General features: G+C 43.6%; 1 protein-coding gene across 1 annotated transcript in view; it reads left to right on the top strand.

Moving 5' to 3' along the window:
- ALK (ALK receptor tyrosine kinase) overlaps positions 1-22,565 on the top strand; it is a 734,717-nt gene that overhangs the window by 384,864 nt on the left and 327,288 nt on the right. The window contains exon 4 of the mRNA XM_068966737.1: positions 15,436-15,637. Within this exon, the coding sequence (XP_068822838.1) occupies positions 15,436-15,637 (202 nt within the window). The remainder of the gene's footprint in view (positions 1-15,435; positions 15,638-22,565) is intronic.

Raw genomic sequence — 22,565 nt, 5'->3', positions numbered from 1 at the left:
TTCAGTCGCTCAGTCATGTCCAACTCTTTGTGACCCCATGAATCGCAGCACGCCAGGCCTCCCTGTCCATCACCAACTCCTGGAGTTCACTCAGACTCACATCCATCGAGTCAGTGATGCCATCCAGCCATCTCATCCTCGGTCGTTCCCTTTTCCTCCTGCTCCCAAACCCTCCCAGCATCAGAGTCTTTTCCAATGAGTCAACTCTTCGCAGGAGGTGGCCAGAGTACTGGAGTTTCAGCTTTAGCATCATTCCTTCCAAAGAAATCCCAGGACTGATCTCCTTCAGAATGGACTGGTTGGATCTCCTTGCAGTCCAAGGGACTCTCAAGAGTCTTCTCTAACACCACAGTTCAAAAGCATCAATTCTTTGGTGCTCAGCTTTCTTCACAGTCCAACTCTCACATCCATACATGACTACTGGAAAAACCATAGCCTTGACTAGACGGACCTTTGTTGGCAAAGTAACGTCTCTGCTTTTGAATATGCTCTCTAGGTTGGTCATAACTTTCCTTCCAAGGAGTAAGCGTCTTTTAATTTCATGGCTGCAGTCACCATCTGCAGTGATTTTGGAGCCCCCAAAAATAAAGTCTGACACTGTTTCCACCGTTTCCTCATCTATTCCTTATTTATTTTTAAGTTTTTATTGGAGTATAGTTGATTTACAGTGTTGTTTAGTTTCAGGTATTTGGCAAAGTGAATCAGTTACACATATATATATATATCCACTTTTTTTTTTTTTTACTTTATTTTACTTTACAATACTGTATTGGTTTTGCCATACATTGACATGAATCCACCACGGGTGTACATGCGTTCCCAAACATGAACCCCCCTCCCACCTCCCTCCCCATAACATCTCTCTGGGTCATCCCCGTGCACCAGCCCCAAGCATGCTGTATCCTGCATCGGACATAGACTGGCGATTCGATTCTTACAGGACAGTATACATGTTTCAATGCCATTCTCCCAAATCATCCCACCCTCTCCCTCTCCCTCTGAGTCCAAAAGTCTGCTATACACATCTGTGTCTTTTTTGCTGTCTTGCATACAGGGTCATCATTGCCATCTTTCTAAATTCCATATATATGTGTTAGTATACTGTATTGGTGTTTTTCTTTGTGGCTTACTTCACTCTGTATAATCGGCTCCAGTTTCATCCACCTCATTAGAACTGATTCCAATGTATTCTTTTTAATGGCTGAGTAATACTCCATTGTGTATATGTACCACGAAGACATACGGATGGCTAACAAACACATATATCCACTTTTTAAACTTGCACGGACATATTTATTTATGTATGTGGCTGCGCCAGGTCTTCGTTGTTGTATGCAGAGTCTCTTTTTAGTTGTGGTATGTGGGGTCTTGAGTTGTGGCATGCAAACCCTCAGTTGTGACATGTGGTTATCTAGTTCCCTGACCAGAGATCAGACCCAGGTATCCTTTGTTGGGAGCACAGAGTCTTAACCACTGGACCACCAGGAAAGTCCCTACATGTATCATATATCTGCTTTTAAGACAGTGTTTGTAGTGTTTTCATCAAGTACTCCATCACATGAATACACCATACATTACTTATCTAATCTTCTATGTCCAACATTTACCATTTCTGAATATTTGCTCACATAATTAGTGCTAAGCAGCTTTGCAAAGAAGTATTTTTGGATAACTGTTTTTTCAAAGCAAATTCCTAGAAAGGAACTGTTGGGTCAAAGAATATGCATAGTTTAAAGTTTTTGATACATGTTGAGGGACTGACCCTCCAAAAAGACTACTATTCAAGGGAGCAAGAGAACAACTTTTTCTATAATCACAAAAAATTGGAAACAACCTAATTATCTAAACTAAAAAAATAGTTTAAATGTTATGTCCACTGAATTGGAATATTATACAAGTGTATATATATATATATGTATATGTTTGGAAAGCCTACATAAACAGCATATAGAAAATGCTTATAACCTAATGTTAAAGGAAAGAGCAAAGGGAAAAGTATCCTTAGTGAAATTATAAATTTTTAAAATTCTATGCATATGGGGCTTCCCTGGTGACTCAGACTGTAAAGAATCTGCCCACAATGTGGGAGACCTGAATTTGATCCCTGAGTTGGGAGGATCCCCTGGAGGAGGGCATGGCAACCCTCTCCAGTATTCTTGCCTAGAGAATCCCCATGGATAGAGGAGTCTGGCAGGCTGCAGTCCATGGGGTCTCAGAGTCAGACACGACTCAGCTACTAAGCACACAGACATGGAAGAACGAAACAAACACAATACAAAGTTCGAGTAGTAGAGGCACAGATGAATTGTTTTGTCTTACTTTTTCTTCCTAAATTGTACTTAATGAGTATGCTCAGTGTTTATAACAAAATAAAAATAATTTCATGAGGAAAGTATGATTTGTCCCTATATTTGAAAGCTGTTATTAAATTTAATTTTAAATTGCAAATAGATCTTTAAATAAGCACCCATAGTAATGAAGCCCATATTTCAATTTTCTGGTTGAAAATTTTCCAGATACAAAGTCACCTTCTTGAGCCTTATCTATCTATTCAAAGACTGTGGCACTTAGAGATTTCTACTGTATGATGTTGGAATCAGCAGCAAGATCAGCAAACATTATTTCCCAAAGGAAATTAATCTAACAGGGTTCTGGGAGATACAGCTGCTTGTTACCCACACAGAGCCCAAATGCTTTTGTGATGGCCATCATCTCGGGAAAGGGTTTAGTATTCAGTCATTTGTATGGACCTCCTAGGTTCTGGGCCCCTCAGACTGCGCTACCTTGAGCTGATAGGCAGATTAATTGGTATCTCCAAACCTTAGTTTCCTTATCTAAAAAGTGGATATAACAATCGCATGCCTCCTTACCAAGCTGTTGTAAAATCAAATGCAGTAAACCTTATTAAATGTTAACCTAGCACCCAGGACATGTTAGGCATACATTAAATGTTAGCCATCATCATCATTATATTATTATTGTCCTACAGTTCACCCCCACTGTTTTTAGAGGTAACAGTGAGGCCTGTTAGAGATGTGACTTGTAGTTTAGCAAAAAGAGCCATGAGTTTTGAGTCACATGATCTGGATCATAACGGTGGTTGAAGCACTTGACTCATCCAGTGGCCTAGGGCAAGACACTTGATCCTCAGAGCAGTGCTGCCCAGTAGAAATATAATATGAGCCAAAAATGTAACTTTAGAATTTGTAGAAACCGCATTACAAAAAGTAAAAAGAAACAGATGAACTTAATTTTAATAATATATAAACTCAATATATTCAATATTGTCATCTCAACATGTTATCGATATAAAACTATTCATAAAATACTGTGTATTTTTTCTGTACTAAATCACTGAAATCTAGTATATGCTTTATATTTACAGTACATGTCAATTTGAGGCTAAATTTTCATTTTAAATAGTGGGTCTGTATTTCATAAAATTTATGACTGAAAAGTTAGATTCACATATCCAAGTTGTTCCAAACATGTTTTTCTAATGACTAAATCAAGTGTTGGCTTCTAAGTTTAATTTTTAAATTAAATTTAAAGTTTTAAAAATTAAATAAATTGAAAAATTCAGTTTCTCAGTTTCATCAGCCTCTTTTCAAGTACTCAGTAGCCACATGTGGCTAATGGCTGCAATGGCAGGAATAGCCACAACTGGGAAAGCATCTTTCACGGAGTTGTTATAGGATTGTTTGTGTGGGCGAGTTTTATAAATCACAAAATTCTGTCCAAATAGATTTCTTCTCCCCAAATCACCCACCTAATGAGAGGTAGCTCAGGGAACAGACCCACCCAGTATACTTTCCATGTATGAACATTTGAAATTTGAACAATACTCATCTTGAGCCTTTCAATTATTTTTAACCATAACCCACAGTAAGAAATATATTTTATATAACAGCATAGTACACAGAAACGTGTGTGATTTTGTGTATGTGTATATATATATAGATCAGCAGCCATTATTTCCCAAGGAAATATGGATATTTTTTAATTTCTTTTTTTCCCTCTTTCTTTCTTCTTCCTTCTCATCTTTTTAATTTAATGCTGGTCATGACCCACTAAGTTGATTTCATGGCCCACTAAAGGGTTACATACCACTATTTGAAAAACACTGATGTTAAGTGTCCAAATTTCCAGGCATTTAAAAATTATTTGTAAATTATTTGCAAATAATACTCCTTCTATAACCACCAGTCAGTTCAAGAGGGGAAATGTTCTTTCTAACATAAAATAAGAATGACACTATTTTAGATAAGATACAAGGAAATAAGTGAATTACCCGTGTTTTTGTTAAGTGTAATGTCTTTACCCATTTAGGAAATGTTTGTTGAAGGAGCACTGTCCCTGTCATTGTGTTAGGCACTAGACAGCTGGCCCAAGACAGACAAGATCCCTGATCACAGAGCATCAGCTGTAAAAACAGAAGCCCTCACCACAGTGGCTTAGCCAGATAAAGATCTTGGGCAGGCAATGGTACAAATGTCCCAAAACACCATCAGTGACAACTCTTGTTACCTTTCCAGTTTGTGTGCTTATGCTTCTTGCTTCATAGTCACAAGACAGCTACCACACCTCCAGGCATTAAGTCCACATTCCAGGCAAGAAGAAAAAGAGGCAGAGAGGGAAGGTTTTCCCCAAATTTTCCAGAACATGGGCTCGCCCGATAAAATATAGGCTGTCCAGTTAAATGTGAGCATCAGATAAGCGATAAATAATGTTTTTAATATAAGTATGCCCCATGTAATATGTTTGTGCTGAAAAAATTATTCATTATTTTTCTGAAATTTACATTTAACTGAGTGTCCTGTGTTCTTATTAGCTAATTCTGGCCACCTTATAAGCACAATTCTGCTTACATTTCATAGGCTAGTACTGTGTCAGTGGTCTATAAGGAAGGCCTGTTAAATCAAGTCGTTTTTAAACTTCCAGTCTCAGTAAAAGAGAAAGGAAAGAGAGAAGGAAGTTGGTGAGGGTGCTAAGTGAGCCAACCTATGATATCTGCCACAGGTTGGTTCCCCTCTGACCTTCCTTGTAAATCATAGGAAGGAACTTGGATTTAATCTATTGTCCGTGGGACACTATTGAAGAGTTTAAAAGGACTGTGACCAACTAAATCCTATTTAAGATGGCTCTGGCTGCTGTTTGCAGAATGTATGGGGGGAGGGTGAGTGGGAAGTGGGAAGACCAGTTAGAAGAAGCCAGATCCTTCTAGAACCTTTGAGAGCTCAACCTAGCCATTTTCCTCCACCTAACCCTCTTCAGACAGTTCCTTCACCTTCCTGCATGTGAGCTCCCTCTTCCAAAGGACAAAGAGTTGGGTGGGATGGCCTCTTGGTGCCCTGTGGTCATTCCCAGAGTGGCATGTGGTGGCCTGGTGGCCTTCCCTCGCTTCCCTTCCCTTGTCAGCATTTGCCCAGGGTTTGTGTTCCTTCCTCAACACTGGAGTGTCTGAGAGCCACAGCACACAGAATGTCAGAAATTATTATAAGAGGCTGAGATACTGTTACACTCCCACAAGAACATGGGTCCAAAATTGCTTTAAAATTTTTTTAATTTTAAAAAATTCAACGAACTACACAAATAAAGTGATAAAATCTGATACCTCTTAGCAAAATTTTAAAAAGTAACATGAAAGATTTTTATACCCTGACATCTGGGACTTAAGGCAGAAATTGAACAATCTGATTCCAGAGCTACGAACCTACATGGAAAAGGGAAAACTTGATTTCGTGCTTGTCTCCATCTAAAGTGGATCTTGTTACACCAAAGGCACTTTGTCCCCTAACTCCTCCCTTCCCAACCCCGATAGCAGCAGATACTTTTATCTCTCCTGCCTCTTGCTTCTCATTGAATTAAATCAATTGTTTAGTTTTCATCTGGCTTCTCCTTTCTCCCTCTCATCAGATCAAGTGCTGTTCTATTTTCCTTGAGGATTACCACAATGAGCTCTTAGGGAAAAGAGGTTTCTCAGCACTTCAGCTTGTTTCCTTCTATTTATTTGCTTTGCCTTTTATTATCTTTTTTTGCTGACTCCCCAGAACACAGAGGCAGTATATAAAGATTTTTGGTCTTTTTTTCTTAAATGAAACCTATGGGTTAAAAAAACAAAAACAAAGAAAAGTATGTCTCTCCCCCTGCCAAAAGATTTGTTCTTTATAACAGGATCAGAGATCTAAAATGGGGCTACCTGAACATACACACATATACAGGATACACACACACGTGTGTGTGTGTGTGTGTATGTATACATATATATACACACTATAAAGTATGATACACATACACACACAAATATGCATATATTTACTGTATTCATACATAAGCATAAGTGTATTTTACCACTTCTAGGCAACTTTTGCCACAGTTAGCCTGGACCTGAGAGGTAGTTTACAGCAATCCACCAAATAGGCAAGTGTACTACCACTTTTGGCTACAGCTGAATTCATAATGTTAAGATTAATAATAATGTTAAGAAAAATCAACTCCTACCTCCTTTTCCTCCCTTAATGAACACACTTGTTCATTCTGTCATTAGACCTCAAAAATCAGTTCCATTACTCTTCAGGTGCTTCCTGATAAAGGTGCAGTAAAGCAGTACATTTAATTCCTGGTGGTGGATGGTAGTGGAGCTTATACCGAATATTTGACACCGTAGCAGTGTGAGACAGTAAGGGTGCACCAGTCTGGAACTGGAGGAGCCGGAGCCTAACACAGCTCAGCTGCCTGCTGTGGAACCCAGGCACATCTCTTCAACCCTCTGGCCTCAGTGTCCTCACCTGCAAGGTGAAACGGCTGCGCTAAATAACTAGCGAGAACTCTAGGTCTAGATTCCTAAGTTATCCCACTTTTAGACAAGGCATGGCGATAAGGACAATCCTAACTATTCCTTCCTATATATTTCAAAAGTCTGAACTAAAACCTAAAACCTGAGTTGAGATTACATAGGGTAGCAGAACTCAAATTTGAAAAATAAACAGTAAAGGAACTTTTTCAGTGTTCCCAAGCTGGTTTGGTACTTCATAAGACCACATGAACAGAGGAGACCCTCAAATACTTCCCAGACTTGAAGGACCACCCTAAGCCCCCAGGAGTGATTTCCAGAGGATACGTCATCTGTCTGGGTGCCCCCTGCCCACGCTTTAGTCTATTTCCTTGGATCTGAGACAGGCAGATAGATGGGCCAGATCCTTAGAATTGTGAAAGTGAAAAGAAAGAAAGTGATGTCTGGGACAACTGGAGACCAAGCCGTAGAACATTTGACCAAAACACCATCATAGACCTCTGACACGGGCAGGCGGCTACTGAGTGTTCCACTGGGCAGGATCTGAAAATCTTGCTGTTAGTCCCAGATCCACCACTGATTTGCTGTATGACCTTGGACAAGTCCTTAGCTTCTTTGCTTTCTCCCCATTAGAGCAAGGGCCTAGCTATGTGACCATCATGTTTGTTTCTAGCTCTGACATTCTGAAAGTCGGATATAGAATGTAGCATTTTTAAGTATCCTCAGGTAGAGAGACCAAAGTAGTAACCCAGAGGAGCCTTTCCAAAAGCATGATTCTGCCACAAGAATCTTAGATGTTGGTGGGAGGACAGTTTGAAAGTCATACAAACAGAGCTTTACAATTTAAGAGATGGTAGAGATATGTTATTCACTTCTATACTGCTTTAATTCTTATCACGATGGTTTTTTTTCCTTTCTCACTTTCTGCAAATGGTCTCTAGAGCACAAATAGAATAAGTAGGGTTTTCAAAGCATATTCCATGGTGCATTATACACCATAGCAAAAGATTCTGTTCCCTGAGGAGTTTCGGAAATCTTTGTTTTATGTTTCAGTCTCGAAGAGTCAAAACTCTTATTGGCGTATTAAGTTTCTAGGAAGTCCCACAAGGAAAAAGCCTGTTTACTTTTGTTTAACCCAATAATCCTCAACCTTCCTTGATCCCAGAGCTTTCCCATAATACCTATTAACACCTTGTGGGGCTGGTGTTCTGTGGAACACACTCTGGGGGATGGCACGGCATCATTCCCTATGCTACACCTTGCACCATGTTGCACTTCTTCTGTCCACATTCCAGCCAATAAACTTCTGCTATTCCTTAACCCCCACCTAATACAAATGGTATTGTGATCAAGTAATAGCTTGAAATAATGATTTAATAGTTTAATTTCAATATAGACAACCAGTGGTGCCAGAATCATGTCATTTATTGAGATAGAAATCTGTCCATTCATACATTTGTTTATTCATGTTCTCATGCAAAGAATATGATTAAGAGACTTTTGGTTCAGGATGGTGGACTGAGCACACTTTTGTCTTCTTCTCTCCTGTAATCCCACTAAAGTGATAATAAAGGATTCAAAGGAGGAATAAACCTTGAATGGCAAACAGAACAGGAGGGGATCTATGAGTGACTTCTAGAGCACAAAGAGGAGATGGAAGCTGTTGACAGAGGAAATAAGATGAGAAGATGCTCGCTTTGGAGCAGAGGAGGGAGCCTTCCTCTGCTGGGCAGCACCACAGTGGGTACTGATAAGTGATTCTCTGGAAGAAAGGATGAGAGTCAGGAGGAAGAATGTGATTTCTCTGTGGTGTGTTAACTCATATGGTCACTTCCCTTCAACCCCAGTTTACCGGATGAAAAATTAGTAAGATACCTAACCACAAGGGAGAGAAACAAAGACTTTTCTCTAAAAAATTCAAGTGGACCTAGAAACCCAGGGCTACTCTTGGGAGTGTTCATTGCTCATGCAGAGAATGAAGATGAGTCCACGGTGCTGGAGTTGGGGAGCAGGTGCTGCAGGGTGGCCTGCTCCCCACAGTCCATCAAGCCAATGCTGACATGAAGGGCAAGCACTAACTATGGGTAGAGAAGTTTCTAGAAGTACTCCTAGCCTCTCCTGTTTCTATATGAGGCGCTGAGCCAGGACCACCCTACATGTGATAGCCCAGCAGAATGAAAAAGAAATATCAACATTAAAAAACTGACCCCAGAGGAAACAAAGATAAAGTAGCTAACAAGTTAACTTGAGAGATAAATGTCTTCAGAAAGATTTAAGACTGAGAAGAGGGCAATGAAAATATCAGAGAAATAATACAACAGATTTACCGGAAATAAAAGAAAGAAATGTATTTTCAGATTGAAAGAGCCCACCAAATGTCACTGCAGAATTTTTATAGAGATCCATTCCTAGATCCATAGTACCGAAATTCAAGTACCTCAGTGTTAAAGAAAGGTCCTGAAGGCTTCCAAAGCGGGAAAAAAAAAAAAGCAGGTTGACTATAAAAAAAATTACAGGAAAGCCAGCCTCAGACTTCACCTCAGTCACACAGATGCTCAACAACACTAAAGCTAGGCCTTTACATTTCTGAAGCAAAACTTCTGATCTGGAAACTATACCCTAACAGTCTATCAACCAAGTATGAAGACAAAATAAAAAGATTGAAGGTAGCCAAAGATTCTCAAAGAAGTTTTCGAAATTTCCCAGGATGGTGAGACTAATGGAAGAGACCCAGTGAAAAGAAATTCCATACTAGCTGTATTGGAGGCCCAGAAAACAACTGGTATAAATTAAAAACAGAAAGTCAGAGTCTTCGAGAAGAAGGGAGAGATTCTTCAAGGAATTTGTAGAAGCATTAGTGATAGAGTGCAAAAGGCGGATAGAAAATAAAGAGAAAACCAATCAGAAATTTCTGGAAAAACAAACTGCACAGGAGACTCATGATTCAAATATAAGGCAAATTATAATGTGCCACAATTTTGGCAGGTGACAATGTTAAGACCAAGAGAGAGAGAATGAATATTCATTTCATCTTGATATTAGAAACATTCTCTGTGGAGTGGTATGTATTACTGGACCAATAAAGACATTTATAAATATAACTTTGTTCACTGCAGTGAAAAGATGTATATAGTTTACAATATAAAAAGCTCTGTTATTAATTTTCAACATTTAGCATCAACCTGTAAGCAAAACACAAGACTTAATCATTCTTCCACAACCTTGACAATATAGAGGAAAACACAGCTGCTTTAGGAGGTGGATGTGAAAAAGTCTGGAAGAGCAGGAAGGCTAATGGCGTCATCTTCCAGGGAGGAGAGTCAGGTGATACTATGTAAAGCTGATGGAACAAATGATAAATTTGCCATGAAGAGTTAAAAAGGAAAGTAATTTTAAAAAAGTAAAAACGAATTTAAGAAATAAAGAATTATTAAGATCATGTGGAAAAACTCAAATGAACTTTTTGACCAACCCAATAGAAGGGGGATAGGATCATTTTTCTTACTGTACCATCAACGTTAATGAGTCTAAAGTTGTTGCACCAACAAATAACACTTTGATCATAATATCTAGAATCATGAAAGCAGCTGGTCAAAGACATTAGAAATCCTTAAAAGTATTTTTGGGACTTGGTGTGAGGAGCATGATTGGGGATAGTTTTATTATTATTATTATTATTATATGAGCCACTCTAAACTTCTTGACTCCTTGCTTTATGTATATATTACTTTGATTTTTAAAGGCATTGAGTGCTTGCCATATGGCAAGCATTGTGTTAAATATGAAACATTTAGAAGTGGTACCAGTCCTGTAACAAGTTCGTGTAAATTAGAAGAGAGGAAGCAGAACCGGGAATCACAGTTCACAGAATATTTGGTCAATTGATTGAAACTGTTGGTTTAGAAGCCTCAGAGAGGTAAATTAGGAGAAGAAGTCTTTAGGACTTAGGGGCTTGGAGACTTGACATGTTTCCTTTAGATTAATAATATTCTAGGCAGGCAGATAGAATTACTGACAGTTTGGAGCTCTAAGGGTCCTCAGAGAGATTCTATCCAACCTTTTCATTTTACAGACAAAGAAACCTTGGTAGTAGCAGAGCCAGGGTTGAAATTTGGTCCTCTGATTTCAAGTTTAGGGATAGATAAAAGGAACTCCAGATTGACACCCCTCAAAGCAGGAAATCAACATTCATCACGTATCTACTAAGGGCCAGACACTACTAGCCACTTTCACACATGCAGTTCAGTTTAATCTCCATGACAGCCATAGGAGGTAGGCTCTAGCCATATTAAATCTGGGCAAACTAAGGTTTAAAGAGGTTAAACAATTTGTCTAAAGCCTAGAATGGAATAGAGATAGAGCCTGAATATAAAAGAGTCTGTCTGATCTCAAGATTCATGCCCCTTGGTTTCTGTCTCATAATTTGAGCCCTACTGGCTTGGATGAGAGTGACACATCCCTATGCCTGTGACCAGAGGTAAAAATAATAACTATTTCATATTTAATCACTGAACACATCAACACAGTCCCTTAATAAGGAAACCATGATCATGGCACCGGGTAAGCAGGGCTCTTTGATCTGCTTCTCCACCCGCTATGGCCCACTCTGGGAGAAGGTCTGTGAGCTGCCAGGCCATCCTTCTTAATTAGAAGGGACCCCAGGAGCCTTCCCATAGCCCCAAGCTATTCTGAGCAAAATAAACAGGAAATGGGAAAGAGGAAGAGGAGAGATAAATTCTCACTGACTTTAAAAGATTTATACTGACAATATCCCAAGGAGCTTATGAAATGTATTTTTTTCCTTTTATTTTATTTTTTAGGGGTAGAGGAAAGCTGCTGATGAAGAGATAGCTCTCAACTATAGAGTTTTATTGAGAGTGAAAATACTTTAAGCTCAGTCCCTTATTGATAGTCCAGTTGCACAAAATAAAATTCATATAAACATCATCTCACGTATTAGAACTGGAAAAGTAATCCATCTTCCAGTCAGCTTTGAAAGAGTCTCATTATTGAGGTACTGAATCACAAGGACAGAATTTACATGTGTTTTCACATCCAGGAGGGAGGGACAGTGGAGAGGATGAGCCCCAAGCCCCAGCAACTTCAGCTTGATTTGCTCCTATTGGGAGCTTGAGTTTCCCAGGGTTTAAACGAGTATCTTTAATACCCACTCATCAGTGTGTACTCACTGACAAAAAAGGGAAGCACCTCTTTTATTTTGCCTGCATTCTTTCTCTCAGTAGCTGAAAAAGCTGGTTTCAATCCAACTTTTTCCCAGAGAAAAATACCAGCGTAGTGTCTCAGACCCAGACACACTACTGTTGCTTCCTGATATGTGGCATATGTGGCTTCATCCTAAGCTCAGAATGCACCCCAAAGTATGTGGTGCCCCAGAGGGACTTCCAGAGCTCTCATTTGCTCTGAACAGATGGTTGGAAGCCTCGGTAGATTCCAGAGTTTTCCCTAGCACAGCACCTCTGCTTACAACGTAACACACTCCACACATCACATCTGCACCTAGCACAGCACCTCTGCTTACAACGTAACACACTCCACACATCACATCTGCACCTAGCACAGCACCTCTGCTTACAACGTAACACACTCCACACATCACATCTGCACCTAGCACAGCACCTCTGCTTACAACGTAACACACTCCACACATCACATCTGCACCTAGCACAGCACCTCTGCTTACAACGTAACACACTCCACACATCACATCTGCATTTAGTCTTGTCTGTGCCTGGTGTGGACGGGTAGTGGAGGATGAGGCTGGGTCAGTTTTGATCCTGCCTCTCCCCCACCATACCAGATTAGTCTTCCTGAAGCACCACTCTGATGAGGTCCCTATCCTGCTCAAAAATCTTTTCTGGCTCCCTATTGTCCAAAGTATAGATGACCATTTTCAGCTGGGAATGAAATGTTCTCTGTGGTCTGGTCCACACGCATCACCCTTCCTTATTTCCCAGCCTTCTCTTCATGTGCCCTACTCTGCATCCAAATGCCACGACACATTTTCTACGTTTCTGCCTTGACTCCTCTTCCTCTCAAATCTTGCACAGTCATTTCTGCCAATATCTTTGTTTTTCTCTCCTTTAAAGACCTAGCTCAAAGATCATCTTCTTTATGAATCTTCCCAACTGAACCTAATATCTTTTGTGGAGCCTCCCAAAGTACTTTGTCTGTATGTGTCTTATGACTCTATAACCTCTACCTTTGATTAAAGTTAGTGCAGACGTCTCATCACCCCTATGGGACCTAGAGTTCCTTGAAGTCCAGAACCATGTCTGGTTCATATCTGTGTCCCCAGGGCAGAGCCAGTGCTTGGATGTTTGCTCAAAGTAGGCATCTAATAAATGAAATCTGAGGGCAGAAAGGAATGAGTAAAGAGGCCAGTGAACAAATGGATTTGTTCTGGAGTGGAGAGTCCATCTGCCTGTCTTTCTCCTGTCCCATCCCTCTCGGCTCCTGCGTTATACAACTTGGCCACAAGGCACCCTGCTTACATTTCATTTTAGGATAAAGAATACAGTGGGGCAGTGAGAAAGATGCAAGGGAAAGAGCTTGGATTAGGAGTTCAGAGACCTGGAATCTGGTTTGGACTTTCAAATTGAGACTTTATACAAGTTATCTCCCACTTCGGGTCTCCAGTCTGCTTCTCTAGAAAAGCAAGGGCATTACACTGGATCATCTTAAAGTGCTTTCTAATTCTAAGTCTTTGATTCTAATTATCTTTTTTTTTTTTTAAACCTCTGTGCCCATAACAAGAATGTCTCCCCATGGTAAAATAGGATAATAATACAGATTATTTACTGAGGGTCAGAAAGCACTTTTCAAAGGCCTGTGCACCATGCTGAAACTTCCCACTAATTACAGAGGGTTTAGTTTCCAGTACTGACCCATGTCCCTGATTCAGTTCAGAAACAGTCTTGTGCTGACTTCATCCTGATTGTAACTAGAAGTCATATTTACCTACTTCCAGAATATAACAACTCTCCAAATTCCTGACACAATATGTGTCCTTGGAAATACTTAGCTTCTGGTATAAATCCCCTTCTTTCCTCCATATCATTCTTTATCAATGAAAAGTATGGTTCCTTTGCCTACTCGATAAATTGGGTTATCTGCAAAGGAGACTAATTCTATGTGCTGGGAGTGGTTAAAGAAGCTGAACACTCGTTAGCTGGTTCCCACAGGAGAAATCAAGGATGTTAGGAGACAGGCTTTCACTGCAAAAGGAGCAGCATGTAATGGTCCAAAACTTCAATGGAGAAGTGTGGCAAGTGATATTAATGCATCAGAAGGAATACCAGGAACAATAAAATAATGCTGTGGTTTTATGCCAACAGTAATCCCCATAAATACAGGTTTTGTGCAGGTCACTTGGCCTGTGCTGCTGGTATTACGGTTGGCTTGCCCCAGAGGGAAACTCTGCCACAGACATGGCACCAGGATGGATTTGTAGGGCTCTCTTTGTGGAGAAAGGAGTTCTCTGGTAGCTCAGACGGTAAGGTAAGGTAAGGTAAGGTAAAGTCACTCAGTTGTGTCCGACTCTTTGTGACCCCATGGGCTGTAGCCTACCAGGTTGCTCTGTCCATGGGATTTTCCAGGCAATAGTACTGGAGTGGATTGCCAAAGCGTCTGTCTACAATGTGGGAGATCTGGGTTCGATCCCTGGGTTGGGAAGATCCCCTGGAGAAGGAAATGGCAATCCACTCCAGGACTATTGCCTGGAAAATCCCATGGACAGAGGAGCCTGGCAGGCTATAGTCCATGGGGTCGCAAAGAGTCGGACATGACTGAGCGACTTCACTTTGTGGAGAATAGTTGCAGATTCACATGATTCATAGACAGTGGGGCTGAAATGTGTCTTAAGAAATTGTTGAGTTTGGCCAACCCTTCCCACTCCATTTTTATACATGAGGAAACTGAAACAAGAAAAAGTTAATGCTTCGCTCTAGATCACGTAGCTAATAAGCAAAGGAGTTATAGCCATGATCTTAGCTACAAAATAAGTGACCAAAATAAGCCACACAAAGAAAATCTTGAACTGATCATAACTATTTGAGAGCCTGGAGCCAACCCATACATTCCTCAGAAACTCTGAATTGTCCAACAGATATCAGTTGAGTCTGAAGTTGGCTTGAGTATCATATGGAGAACTCAGGTCAGCTCAGATTTAAACTGTGACCCACTGGGTGGCCTGAGATGCCCCAGAGTGTCCTGGTTTGTGAGGTTTGGGGATCCCACACCTGGAGGTTTATGAGGTGTAACTGATGTCCTAGCTCCACTCTGGGATCATACATGGAGTGAGCGACTCTCTTAGGCTGTCCGTGTTACAGATGAAAACCTGAGACTCAAAGATAGAGAACTAGTGCCTAGGGAAACTGAGGGGAGAAGCTCGGTCTGCCTAATGATAAGCCCCGATCACCATCTTTGCCTCAGGCTCTACTTTTTATAGAAACAGCCTAAGAGAGCGGGGAAGAGATTGGCTGTGTGAAGATGGTGAGGGGCCGGAGGAAGACTTCCAGCATCGTTGACTCTAATGCTGTTGGTCTCTCTAATCCCACCACAGATCTGACGCTGGTCCTCTCATCCGGACACACTGCAGACTCATTCTCCATGTCTCTTGGCAGGCGCCTTCCTCCTCCTCAACACCTCGGCAAACTCCAAGCACACGATCCTGAGCCCATGGATGAGGAGCAGCAGCGAGCACTGCCGGCTGGCTGTCTCGGTGCATCGGCACCTGCAGCCGTCGGGCAGGTACGTCGCTCAGCTGCTGCCCCACAACGAGGCTGGAAGAGAGATCCTCCTGGCACCCACTCCGGGAAAGCATGGGTAAGTCCTTCCCCGTGTCCCAAATCCAGTATGTGAACGGAGATGTGGTTTTGGCTACAAATTTCCAGACTCTATGACATCTACTTAAAACTCACAATCGTCCTGTAATGGGTAGGGTCCAGATTGAGCCATTACTGCTAATATTCCCTGAGTGGTATCTCCAGCACCGATCTGTGGGGTCCTCTGGCTGCCCAGGCTGGCGGTCCTTCCAGAGGCCAGAGGACCAGCTGGCAGAGTGGACATTTAATGAGTGGGTATTAAAGATATTCGTTTCCCAAAGTCCAGATGGAGCCAAGAAGAAAACAGCCAAGGGGAGTGTTAAAAGGCCAAAATGAAAGTAATTTAATATGCTGGAAACTGGTTTTTACCAGAGGAACTTTGGCAGGAAGGGAAAGAGCGAACTATTGTGGCTGCCTGAGCAGTCCCATAGCAGTACGGGACCCCACAGTGGAAGAGGTCAGGGCTGCCACACGGTGCCGATTGAGGAGAGGAGCAAGATTTATTCTAGAAAGGCTTCACAGCATTGATGTCATACCCAGTACCCTTGTCATTGAACTTAAGCTTCCTGGACATACTCGCTTCCTCAGTGATCCGTCAGGCCTCTAGAAGCAGTGACTCTGGGAAGCAAACTTGAACAAGGGAATCTCTGCACTTGCCTTTCTTCTCATTCCATAAGACCTCAGTTTTGAGGGGTCCCTGCTTTGATAATCAACAAGAGTGAGAGAGGCACGTGTGCCAGTAGACCTCACATTTCTAGCTAAGCTTACAGGGCTTAACTTCCCTCTAAGAAAATATCTTTCAGAGAGGCTCCAACTGAACAGTGATGTTACCCATCTCCAGCTCCATGCTGTGCTGGGTCAGTGGGGAGAGCTTACCTACCACCATTCCAATAAAACTATACCGCCTCTTACTCATTTCTTGAAAGACTTCACCCTGCTCCCCCTGCTACTGGTCCATCTGTATTTATTTGTGTTTCAAAGAACTGCTACTACTGTCCCAGCAAGAATGAAATCTTGGCTTCAGAAAGGATGTTCTTCTCATATTGAAACTCGCATACGTCTTCTTGCCTCAGAAATGTCTCGTTGGCCTGGCTGGGATGGGTCCAGCCACCAAGTGTTTCTTGCAGAGTTCACAAGAAATCAGGAATACCAGGTGCTAGGGGGTGAGCCATGGGCATGCCTTCCTCCATCATGGTCTCCCTTTCTTGTGAGAATACCAGATGGCAAAGTCTCCCATCCATGAGTGGGGCTGGTGGCGGCCCCGGCTGCAGTGCCATCCTGTATGTGTTTCCTCACCCCGTGAGCTGCTTATTTTGCCTTCTGCTCACCATTCCTGCCCCACCAAGCCTGGCAGAGTCCAGAGAGTGCTGCCTGGCGCTGCTGGGACTTCAGGCTATCAATCTGTTAAAGTGCTGGAAGAGTGGGGAGTGGGTAGAGGGACTCACTGATGTCGCAGGGGGACGTGGAGTTAGGGGTCTCCCTGAAATGCCAGCTGAGAACATGCATGCATGCAAGGGGACAAGGGCCGCAGGACTTCAGTGCTTCCTAAGTAGCAGGGCCTGGTCCCTGTCCAGCATCCTCAGGAAGATGATTGCTCCTTGGTGTGACTCGCTGTGGGGGCTTACAAAGAGCCGTCCCCTCTTTATCTTCCTATGCTGATAACTATCATCTGAGGTCCCATTTCAGTTCAGTCGCTCAGTCGTGTCTGACTTTTAGAAACCCCATGGACTGCAGCATGCCAGGCCTCCCTGTCCATCACCAACTCCCGGAGTTTACTCTAACTCATGTCCATTGAGTCGGTGATGCCATCCAACCATCTCATCTTCTGTCACCCTCTTCTCCTGCCTTCAATCTTTCCCAGCATCAGGGTCTTTTCAAATGAGTCAGCTCTTCGCATCAGGTGGCCGTAATATTGGAGTTTCAGCTTCAGCTTCAGTCCTTCCAATGAATATTCAGGGCTGATTTCCTTTAGGATGGACTGTTTGGATCTTGCTTTCCAAGGGACTCTCAAGAGTCTTCTCCAACACCACAGTTCAAAAGCATCAATTCTTCGGCTCTCAGCTTTCTTTATAGTCCAACTCTCACATCTGTACATGACTACAGGAAAAACCATAGCTTTGTCTAGACAGACCTTTGTTGGCAAAGTAATGTCTCTGCTCATTTAACAGATAGGAAAACTGAGGCAGAGAGGAGATAGGCAGCCTATTTATAGTAACCTAAATGAGACCCCAGGTCTCCCCTTTCTTCATTTGGGGTCTTTCTGGGTCATTTCTCCTCTTTCTGGGAAACCCATAGCCTCTTGGCAGGAATTCAGGGAAAACCTAAGAGTTTGGGAAAGAAGAAATGGAAGGTGAAGGAACTTTGTGAAAAGAGATAAGCTAGCTTCTTTGACAGAGAGGGCAATGGCAACCCACTCCAGTACTCTTGCCTGGAAAATCCCATGGACAGAGGAGCCTGGTAGGCTGCAGTCCATGGGGTTGCAAAGAGTTGGACATGACTGAGCAACTTCACTTTCACTTTTCACTTTCATGCATTGGAGAAGGAAATGGCAACCCACTCCAGTGTTCTTGCCTGGAGAATCCCAGTGACAGGGAGCCTGGTGGGCTGCCGTCTATGGTGTCGCACAGAGTCGGACATGACTGAAGCGACTTAGCAGCAGCAGCAGCTTCTTTGAAGATCCAGGGAGCGTGTGATGGTGACCTTCCCTCCATATGTGGCGAGAACACGGAGACCAATACTGCACAGTGCAGGAGGCTGTGACACTCCCCCGAGGCTGCCCTGGCTGCCATTTCTGTGTCCATTCCACAGGCCAAAGCATTTTCTTCCCAGCATGACTCTTTGATCACTGGCAGTCGTCTGCCCCTTGGAGGGAGGGAGCTGAGGCAGGGGAAGGGCTGCAGGGGTGATGGGCAAGCCCACTGACCCTGGTTCTGGTAGGGCTGCCCCTGCGTCCTAGGGGCTATGCGTCTGGCCGGGCTCTATGAGTCTTGTGCTGCACTGTTCTCTCCTAGTCGTGGCAGTCATTTTGGAGTTTGATGATGAGCAAGAGTGATGTCAGTTTAAATTAAAGATGCCTGAGCCAGCCCCCCTTCCCCCTCACCCCTCATTGACGAGATCAGCGTGGTAAGGGTGCTGTCCTGGACACCCTGGCAAGCTGCAGGCCACAGGCCCTTTCCAGCAATTCAGAGAGCTCTAGCTGTTCATGTCTAGCTGGATCTGGTTTGCTCAGTCTCGATACTATTGACATCTGGGGCCAGACAGTTCTTGTGGGCACTGTCCTCAGTATGTCCCCTGCCTTCCCAGGCCTGTACCCACTAGATGCCAGTAGCAGCTCCCGAGGTTATGACAACAAAAATGTCTCCAGACATTGCCAGATGTCTCCTGGGGGGCAAAACTGTCCCATTGAGACCACTGAAATGGAGCATTTTAGAGTGGGGAGGAACACTGGAATTTACCTGGTCCCACCATGTCAATTCACAAGTATTGGGAACTGAGGCCAGGAGGGGTAAAGGACTTGCTTCCTGTCACATACGTATCAGTTATGCACTAATTATGCACTAATTATGCCAGTCACTGCTATGCATTTTTAATGTGTTTTCTTATTTAATACTCAACAACACAGGTACTGTGTTACTATCTTCAACCTTGATGGTTTGTGAAAGGATATTTCATGAATGAGCTCTATGAGTTCAGGCACATTCCATCCCTAGCTAAGCCTCAGATTTACCATCTGTAAAGTGGGGATGATGGTGCTGCCCTTCGCACACAGTCATGTGGGGTCAGTGCAGTTAAGGATGTGAAGGGTTTTGCACACTCTGATCAGGAAACACATGTTAGAGGCCATTTACTTAATACCCTGATCTACTCTGCTCTGCTTACAATTTGGGATCACACAGGATTGCGACTCATCTGTTTCCTGATTATGAGGTCAGTGCCACTCTCAAGAATCTTTTGATTTTGAGATCCTTGGCAGTTTGCCTTGCTGGAAGCTTGTTCCCTTTAATATCAGGGATGACCCCAGGAGTCTAGTGATCAGTGCAGTGAGGGGGACATGGTGAAATTGTGGTGATGACAGTGATGACTATGGATAAGGCTGGCTTCCTCTCAGAACAGAACACGGTGGTTTGGGGACTGCTGCTGGGAAAACAACAGTCAGCATTTGTAGTAACAAGGGAGGAAGCTGTCATAATACTGTCGACTCAGGAGAGCCTGACTCAGAGGAATGACAAGTCAGAGGCCAGCAAGTCCCTGGGAGACCACTCAGTGCAACACCAGCAGGGCGGCAGCCTGCGAGGAGGCGCAGGAAGCAGGGGCGGCGGTTGGGGAATCCCAGCAGATGCTCCCCTCCCGGTCGCCTGGAAAGCAGCAGCAGCAGCAGCAGAGTGCATGAGATCTAAACGATTCACAGGGCGAGAACGCCTGAGTCTGCCAAGGCAGTCAGGCTTTGCCCAGAGTCTCCCAGGGGACAGCCGACAATGAATGCCTGGCCTGCTCATCTGCTCATCTTCTCAGCCAGAAAGGCCACAGACTCAAGGAAGCAGAGAAATGGGCTGTCAAACTGCCCAACCCTGCTGACTACAGAATCCAGCAGGCAGAGGACATGCTAACTGGAAATTAGAGGCCACAAAGTTCTGTGAATTGAACGAATATAAATGGCACCCCACTCCAGTACTCTTGCCTGGAAAATCCCATGGACGGAGGAGCCTGGTGGGCTGCAGTCCATGGGGTCGCTGAGAGTTGGACACGACTCAGTGACTTCACTTTCACTTTTCACTCTCATGCATTGGAGAAGGAAATGGCAACACACTCTAGTGTTCTTGCCTGGAGAATCCCAGGAACAGGGGAGCCTGGTGGGCTGCCGTCTATGGGGTCATACAGAGTCGGACATGACTGAAGCAACTTAGCAGTAGCAGTAGCAATACCTATTTAACATGGTGTACCGTGAAATGCTCCAGTATTTTGGCCACCTGATGCAAAGAACCAACTCACTGGAAAAGACCCTGATGCTGGGAAAGATGGAAGGCAAAAATAGAAGGGAGCAGCAGAGGATGAGGTGGTTGGATGGTGTTACTGACTCAATGGATGTGAGTTTGAGCAAACTCTGGGAGGTAGTGAAGGACAGAGGAGACTGGCATGCTGCAGTCCACAGGGTTGCATAGAGTCAGACGTGACTGAGCAACTGAACGACAACCTGAAATGGCATGAGGAAGATGGCGCACACTGTGCCCAACTGCAGTAGATACTTAATACATGCTACTAATAGATGCTTGTCAGTTTATAATTCATGTAACCACCAGGGATGGCATGCCACCTGCGTCATCGGTGCTGGGAATACACGGCCGGAGATGGCAAAGGCTTTCTTTCAAGAAGCATCCAGTTCAGTAAGCAAGACACAAGTTAAACAGCAACAGCAGATGCTTATGCAGATGTTTTTAAATTAGGCCCCAGAAATTTTAAGAGGCTGAGCTAAGATCACTGTCCAGGAAAGTCAGCACAGGCATCTCAGCTCCTTCTTCTGCGCTCCCCTACCTTTCAACTGAAAGCTGTTTTAGGAAGATCAGTCTTTCCAGCAGCAATTGGCAATGTAAAATCAGCAGCTTCTTGGACTCAAGAACACAAGCACAAGGGTTGATGGTGTCTCGGACTGTAAGAGAGACTCTCCAAGACTGCTTCCACGACATTCATCACAAGCCTGCCTTCCTCTTGGCACACACAGCTTTCTCCTGCAGCCCTGGGTATCTGGAGGCTTTCTTATGTGTGACCAAAACTACAGTGTGTGGAGGGAAGAATTGGGCCTGGGGGGATAGAATTTGCCAATCGTTTGAATTACTAATACTTGAAAAGATGTTTTAAACTTAAAGGATTTGGTGATACCCGGGCTTGAGCCAAGATAAGCTGTCAGGGCCTTTTCACAACACAAATGAGACTCATTCCAGAGAATAGCAGAGAAATAAGATTCTCCACAGCACAGAACTTCACCTATCTGTGGGAGCTTAACCCCTACACTCAGAGGAGACTTGAGTTCCATCTGTCCCATTGATTTCCAGATGTGGGAAGCCAGGGCTCAATGCCTGATGAGGTGTGATAAAGGTCAAAGTGCAGGCTCCTGGCAAAGCCAGGACCCACGCCCATGTTGGACCCCAGAGCCCCATCCTCCAGTGCTTCCATTTGTCTGCTTCCCAGCTAAACAGAAAATCTCAATCAAGATGTCTTCAACCTCATTGCCCTGAGATTAAAATCTGCACTCCTCTCTCAGTTGAAGAACTCACGTGTGTGCTGAGTACCCACACGGCTGCCATGTTTATTTAAACTGATCGGTTCTGACTAAGGATCCCAGCTTTAAAACCAGAAACAATCCCAATGGGAGACCTGCCAAAGGAATTTAACTCAAAGCAATATTGATTCCTGGGCATCAGGAGGTGTACTGTCAGTCCTAGCTGCACTGCTAGTTTGCAGTGTGGTAATAGAACCACCACAGCCTTCCCGGCCTCAGCTTCCTCCCTCCTGAAGTGGAGATTTCACCGGCTGCCACCCCTTCCTCCATCGTGCAATGCAAGCGCCCCTGCCTCAGGTTGCCAGTCAGGACAGGGGTGCAGGAAATGATAGATTCATGGGCCCACTAGTCTGGCACACAAGTCAGTTACCTACTACTGACCCACAGAGACCTTTCACCACTTTTGTACAGAAACCTGGATTTCCCTGTAAATAGACTGGATGGTCTCAGAAGGCTGAGTGAGGGGCAGGAGCGGGGGAGCGCAGTGTGGAAAGATGACACAGGGCATTTGCTTCTGAAAGGATGCCCGACTGCCTCTGCCCAGCTGTGCTGGGTGTGCCTTCAGTTGGTTCAGGGCACTGTGGCAGGCCTGGCCAGCATGAAGGAATTAGAGGCCTGTGGTACTCAGCATCCCAGGCAAAGTTCTCCTCGCATC

Source organism: Capricornis sumatraensis, chromosome 1, assembly GCF_032405125.1.
Source record: "Capricornis sumatraensis isolate serow.1 chromosome 1, serow.2, whole genome shotgun sequence".
NCBI classification, from domain to species: domain Eukaryota; kingdom Metazoa; phylum Chordata; class Mammalia; order Artiodactyla; family Bovidae; genus Capricornis; species Capricornis sumatraensis.
Note: the sequence above shows the minus strand (reverse complement) of the source record. Positions and strands in the feature narration are given on the sequence as shown.